Below are 7164 nucleotides of genomic sequence, written 5' to 3' on the forward strand. Positions count from 1 at the left end.
CTTAGTTCAAATTCCACTAGTTTACTAGTGTGAGGGGCATTTTTCTCCTGCTAGTTCATTATGGACAGTGTTTTGTCTTCACTAGCTAACATGTAGGGCTCAAAATGCCCTCTATAAGCTAGTGAAAGGCATTAATAATGCAGATATGCTCACTAGTTAACTAGTGAGCATGTCCTGTTCCATTACTAGTAAACTAGTAAGGCCAAACATGTCAACTAGTTAACTAGTGAAGGCCAATGTGTCACTAGTTAACTAGTAAGAATACCTTTTGCATTACTAGTGAACTAGATAGCTCCAAAAACAGCCACTAGTGTGTGTCTTGTGCGCACTAGTTAACTAGGGAGCTGCTTCACTGCCACACATGCAAACTAGTGAGACTGAAATTGTTCCACTCGTAAACTAGTGGACAAAAAACGGTCAGCTTGTTTGTGTTTTTAGGTGTAACTAGTTAACTAGTGAACAAAATATGCATGCCACTAGTTAACTAGTAAGGCCCACAACACCCTCACTAGTAAACTAGTAGGTATTTTGGCCTTCACGTGTTAACAAGTGACCATTTTGGCATCTCACTAGTTAACTACTGGGGCTGAAATGGCCTTCACTAGTAAACTAGTGGGCATTTTGGGGCACACTAGTAAACTAGTGACACTTTTTGCACCTCACTAGTTAACTAGTCGAATGGAAATTGTCATCACTAGTTCACTAGTGGGTGTTTTGGTGCACACTAGTAAACTAGTGACACTTTTTAGACCTCACTAGTTAACTAGTGGGCATTTCTGTCTTCACTAGTTAACTGAGCAGTTCTGCCTTCACTAGTTTACATGTAAGTGTCATACTGAAGCCACTAGTTTACTAGCTAGAGTACCTTTGGCCAGCATGTTAACTTGTGTGCCACATGCAAATGTTGTGGGTGGGATTTCGTGAAATTCTGTACTGTGATTGGTTGTCATGTTCTATTTGGACATAGGGAGCCAATAGAAAGCCTCAATTTCCAGAATTCTCCGCCTCCTAATTTGAATTCTGCGCCACTAGTTGACTAGTGTGAATTTTGTCTTGAACTAGTTTACTAGTATACATTTATGACCTCACTAGTTAACTAGTACATTATAAGAGAGACTAACCCACTTTGCTTTACTAAAACCTTATTGGAATTTTTCAAGAATGCTGATTTGGTTGAGGAATCTGTTAAGTTGATTACAAACAGCTTATTCAAGTACTTTGCTTTGATATAGGCCTGTGATTACTCTTGATAGTATGGTCTAGATTTGACTTTTTAGGTAAAGGTTTCATGACAGCGGTTTTGAAAGCAGTCGGAAATATACTGTACCTGTTTCTAATGAGGTATTTATCTTGAGAATAAAGGGAACCAAACTATAATATACGCTCTTGAGGAATCTATAGGGACTGGGTCAAAGCCACATGTTGAGGAGCTGGTCTGAGTGACAATTATGCTGAACTCTGTAATTGAATTGAGTAATAGTGTTAAAGAATCAGAAGTTTGGGGGGCTGCTTTTGGGTGCACTATCAAACTTATTACCTGTGTTACCAATTGCCACCCTTATAGAAGTGACTTTGTTTTTGAAGAAGCCTGCAAATTCTTCACATTGCTAAGTATGTCAAAGGGTGTTTGATGTAGTAGCCTATGGTGCAGAACGTCCTAGAGTCTTCAGTGTTATCAACAATTACCTTAGAATAGTGAATCCTTCTCTCACTCCGAACAGCTTTATTTTAGTTTGCTGTTTTTACCTTTTAAAATGGCACAGTGAACATGTACTGTAGCTTAGTTTTCCTCCTTGTTCTCTCAGCTTTCATACAGGATCTTGAAGTTTATGGACATTTTCGTTCATCCAAGGCATCAATTTGCTACAGGGCCTTTTTTTAGTCCTTTAAAGGGGCCACACTGTAAAGCAGAAGACCTAGCTATCTATTGAAGTTCTCTACTAGTGGAGCGGTTAAGTTCATATAATGAGAAGTATTGTGCATTTTATGACTAAAGCATGCAATTTTGTTCAGTGTTTCTACACACGTTGAAGTTTATTTTCAGATGTGGAGCCACTTCAGATCAGATGTCTGGGGCTAGATATTTGCTGTATAATATACACATCTTTGAGGAGTAAAATATTTTTACAAGTCATTCCAGAATTCTACTGTGAGGATCTAGAACTTACATTGACTGCCATTCAAACTGGTTGCTTGAGTTCATTATAACAGTATCAAATGGAACCATTTGGACAATAGAATGATTGAAAATGTCTGAATTCATGCTAGAGCTATGAACTGCTGCTCTAGTCCAGGAACCATGACTTAATTGTAGTTGTCTGACTATCTGATACGCTGTATGGACAAAATAACAAAATATATATCTCTCTATAGGTTTTCTCTATATGACAACCCATCAGAGGGGAATTTCATGGTGTTGGTCACTCAGCTGACTCCTGCGGACAGTGGAACATATAAGTGTGTGGTGGAGAGCGACCATACTACGCCATCGACTTACATACAGCTGAAGGTTTCGAAAGGTTAGTGTGGACTGTGGAGATAAGAGGATTCACTAAGCTACCAAAAGGTTTGAGCCCATCCTATCTCCTGACTCTGTCATACACTAAACCCCAAACTGCTCCTGATGTGCAGCCCTCCATTATTGTGTGGCCTAAAACGGTGAAGCACTTTGAGTGTTTCGGCGGAATGGAAAAGCACTATATGTAAACAGTCATTTAATATAGAAATGCGTTTAATTTATCAATCCAGTCATTTAATAGTTCGCCACTTTGGCACACCATATTTAGATAATACCCCTTACAAAAAATGAATGTTTGCGGCAGATTTGCAGCAAAGTTGTGGGTGATTTCTGGGAAACAAATGAGTTCACTAGAAAATATCGCCAGAAGTTTGCCAGTGTTGGCCACTACAGGCAAACTTCCAGCAAAGTTCTGGCAACAATGAGAAGTTTACCACTAGTGGCAAATGTGTTTGCCAGTGATTTGCCACCACATTTAACCAATAATGGCAAACTTCCAGTGAACCTCTGGTGGTGACAAACCTGATTTGCATATGACATTGCGGCAAATTTGCTAAAAGTTAACTGCAATGGTTTGCCATAAACCTAATTTGCATGTGAAAATATGACCTTACTGTAAATTTGCGGCAACTGTTCGCCAGAAACCTGAAATTTCTGTAAGGGACGAGAGAGAGAAGGACAAATACAGGTATTTGTAAGAAGTCAAGTCAAGTCAAGTCACGTTTATTTATAAAGCACTTTAAAAAACAACAGCTGACCAAAGTGCTGGACAGGCAAATTAGTACGACTTGGTAGACAACAAAAAAGACAACAAAAAGTGAGGATAACAATATTTACAGGCAAACAAACAAATAAATACATAAGACAATCAGACTGTGTTAAACGCCAGGGCATAAAAATGGGTTTTTAGGTGAGATTTAAAAACACTCAAGGAGGGAGCCAGGCGTATATGTTAGGGCAGCTCGTTCCAGAGCTTTGGTGCAATCACCGCAAAAGCCCGGTCCCCTCTGCTCTTTAGCCTAGAACGAGGCACAACCAGCCGGCGTTGGTCAGCAGACCTAGAAGCCCTAGAGGATGTCTGCACCTTCAGGAGATCTGCTATGTACAGTACAGTGGGGCCAGACCATGTAAAGATTTAAAAACAAATAAAATAACTTTAAAATGTATTCTAAAACGGACAGGGAGCCAGTGAAGGGCTGCAAGCACTGGTGTAATATGCTCACACCTTCGTGTTTTGGTTAGAAGGCGGTGGCAGCGTTCTGAACAAGTTGAAGGCGGGATAAAGAGGAACAGTTAATACCCACATATAGGGCGTTGCAGTAATCTAGGCGGGAAGAAATAAAAGCATGAATAGCCATCTCAAAGTTTTTGAGGGATAAGAAAGGCTTAGATAAAAGCCTTAACTGGAACAGTGTGTTAGACAAGATGGCTAATGGATGTAGTTGGTGAATATGCATATATATATTTAACTAAGAGAGACAGAGGAAGATATTACAGCAAACATGAAATTCAATCAAGAATCTATCTAATATAATAGAAAACATATAATCTTAAGTATTACTAATATGGTTTTTTGATGGTATTTGTTGGTAGCGAATCCATCATGAGAATGGAGGGGGATGGGTCCGGTACACAAGGCTGTTGAAACTTTTGGAGGAGTCATTGGCCTAACTAGGGTTACCACCAGGGGTGAAAGTAGTTTTTATTTCTTGGTGGTACTATGGAGTTATAATGCGCGCGCACCGAAAATCTCACTTAGCCTAATTATTTATTAATTTGTTTATTTACTGTATTATAGTCTACTTATCAAGCATTCACTAGGACTTCTTATCACTCTAGTATCACTCTTTAACCCACCTGTATCTGTTTTTGATTATGAATAAATTGCAAACACTTAATTTCAACATTTATTTATTTATTTAGCCTAGTTACTCTTCTCGCTCCCACTTCCAATCGTTTTTTTTTTATATAGGCTACTGTATATCATGAAACACGTTTCTTTGAGTCATGCCTTTTTATTTGGGAGACTGCAACATACTTCTGTCCGCTAAAACACTTTCATTATTGCTGCGCAAGATCTGGTTAAGCCTTACACGCGCTGTCTGACTTGTCTCTCCAGCGAAACACTGCACACATAAAACCAGAATAGGCTATTGAAACATCAACATATTTTTCTTTAGCCTGTATGTTTTTTTTTATTTGGGAGACTTTCCAAGAAACGTCCGTCTGCTAAAACACTTTGGATACCAGTGCACATTGGCGCAATTACTGTAGGCTACTGTACGCGCGCTATAGCTTGCTCGTTGTCTGTCCAGCTGCACGGGAGGTTTAGACACAATTCAGATACAGTTCAGAACGATGTATATGAAATATATTTTGGGGGAAATGTGTTGCTTCTGGTAATTTGACGTTAACAGTTGTGTTATTTTTCAGAGACAGTATAGTTTTCTTTCCGGTACGGCGTACCTTCTCCAAATATTTTAGTGGTACTCCGTACCGGCCAGTACCGGCTTACTTTCACCCCTGGTTACCACACGTTCTGGTTTTCCCGGGATTGTTCTCTTTTTTTAATGCCTGTCCCGGAAAATTGATAATCTTTCCCGGGACACCAAATGTCCCGTTTTTGGTGCAAAGGCACTTCTATTTTTTTTAAGTATTCCCTAGTTTCACTTTCAATAAAACCTACGTTCCGCTCCTGCAATCCTACTATTTTTCTTAAGTTATCTTGATTGTATCCTGCTGTCGGAGGCAGGCATGCGCTTATTTGATTGGTTGTAATGCAGACCTGCGAAACGAAAGTTTACCTTAACCATCAGCATCATCTAACAACTAGGGCCTACCGGCCGCGCACAGCAAGCATGTCCAAGAGAGTGAGTGCGTGCGGGTAGGCAACAGATTGGAGAGGGAAAAAAAGAAATTTCGGTTCGATTTGGTTTGATAAAATGGGGCGCGAGACGGAGGAGGATAGAGGCCTACAATCAAAGTCAGGGCCAGCGGCGAGAAGAAAAAGAGATACACAGTAGGCCAACACAACGCTGACAGGGTGAAAATGGGTAACTTTTCGGAGTGGGTAGGCTAACAACTTAATATTATGCATAGTATTGTTAATGTTTTATGGATTAGCCTTATATCTTAAAAGAGCTGGTGAAAGGGCATTATAAGAACCATTTAGACTCAGCAACCTTAAAGGGACACCAGGCAAGCCTGATGCTTTTTCTCTACGAAACTCCCCCCCGCTCGGTCTCTAGCGTTTTGTTAGCCTGCCTCTGTGCTGTAAACGGATCCTGCTTCGGTCGGCGGGTAGGATGCACCGAACTTGCAAGTGTGATATTCTTTCTACAGGCAGTAGGGGCGGGCGAGAGAGCCTTCATTCGCCCCGTAATGAGTCATTTAACCATAATACCGACTTACGAAGATGATTAATTAACACGAAAACGTTGCCTGGTGTCCCTTTAAAGTGACAATGAATGCACCATTTATAGTTAAACAGTATACCATTTGCAGCATTTGTTAATAAATTATTATTTAAAACCAGTAATAGGCTTAGTATAATTAAAGGCATTTAACATTAATCAAAATCATAACTTTTTTTTTTTTTTGGGGGGGGGAGATGAATGTCCCAGATTTCAAATCAAATGTGGCAACCATAGGCCTAACAGAAGCTGAGTACATTAGGTTGGCCACCTAACTCAATAAAACACAGATGAAGAAAGGTGTCTGCTTGATAAACCCAGTGAAATGCCCTAGAAGGCTGCTCTTCATTGGTGATGTTTTTTTTACACAAAGGTTGCTTTGTCGGTGATTTTGTTTTTGGTTGAGTACAGTGAAGCAGGGCCTTTACAAATCCTGTGTGCGACTGTTGCATACAATCTGTGCATTGCTGTATCCTGTGCCGTGTCTCCATGGCTTGGTTGTTAATGTGGGAATGTTTCCTGCTCCTGTGCTTATTACATATGTTTTGATTGACAGGTCAGTGGAGCTCTACAGTTGCCTATCGTCTTTCTAATGAGAGCATTGAGTTCATCTGCACTTTCTCTGAAAAATACCAAAATACAAAATATTTTTGCCATCGTCATCGGAATATTACCTGCTTCAACTTCACAACCACACCACAGAAGTGGAGGGTACAGACACTATCAAATGACGCTTTCTCTGTGACCCTGGACCAATTGACGGCAAAAGATGCCGGAGATTACTGGTGTGGAGTGCGGAAAACTGTAGGTGAATCCATCACTCTGATCAGCCGGACCCAACTCATTATTGGTCAGTAACACATTTGATATGATGTGTCTATTCTGTTGGTCTCTTCCTGCTCACATTTGTGAAAGTATCTTCTTTTTTTAATTATTGTCTTCATGATGTCTATTGTTTTTTCATCTTGAGATAAAAGTACCCCCCCCCCTCCCGAAACGCAAGAAATATAATAACAAATTATCATAAAACTCGTAATGTAGCCCTTTAGTAGTACATATGAGTCTGTCTATCAATGTGGTACTTTGTAACACCAATAGCAATGTAGATGACCATTAACAATGCAATGACAGTGCAGAAATTCAACCACTGAATGGAAATAGCATACCACAATAGCATAGCATACCATTGGCTTCTAGAGAGAAAGCTGTTATGATCTGCACTCTCTGAATCAT

General features: G+C 40.0%; 1 protein-coding gene across 1 annotated transcript in view; it reads left to right on the forward strand.

Annotated features, from left to right (window-relative positions):
- Window positions 1-2389: 2389 nt before the first annotated feature.
- Window positions 2390-7164, forward strand: part of LOC143132679 (uncharacterized) — a 6581-nt gene continuing 1806 nt past the window's right edge. Inside the window, exons 1-2 of the mRNA XM_076292393.1 lie at window positions 2390-2519; window positions 6488-6781. Coding sequence (XP_076148508.1) covers window positions 2411-2519; window positions 6488-6781 — 403 coding nt within the window. The 5' untranslated portion in view covers window positions 2390-2410. The remainder of the gene's footprint in view (window positions 2520-6487; window positions 6782-7164) is intronic.

Source organism: Alosa pseudoharengus, unplaced genomic scaffold, assembly GCF_046254945.1.
Source record: "Alosa pseudoharengus isolate Yale_2024_CS ecotype anadromous, Long Island Sound unplaced genomic scaffold, YU_APseudo_1.1 YU_APseudo_1.1_scf_1, whole genome shotgun sequence".
Lineage (NCBI taxonomy): Eukaryota > Metazoa > Chordata > Actinopteri > Clupeiformes > Clupeidae > Alosa > Alosa pseudoharengus.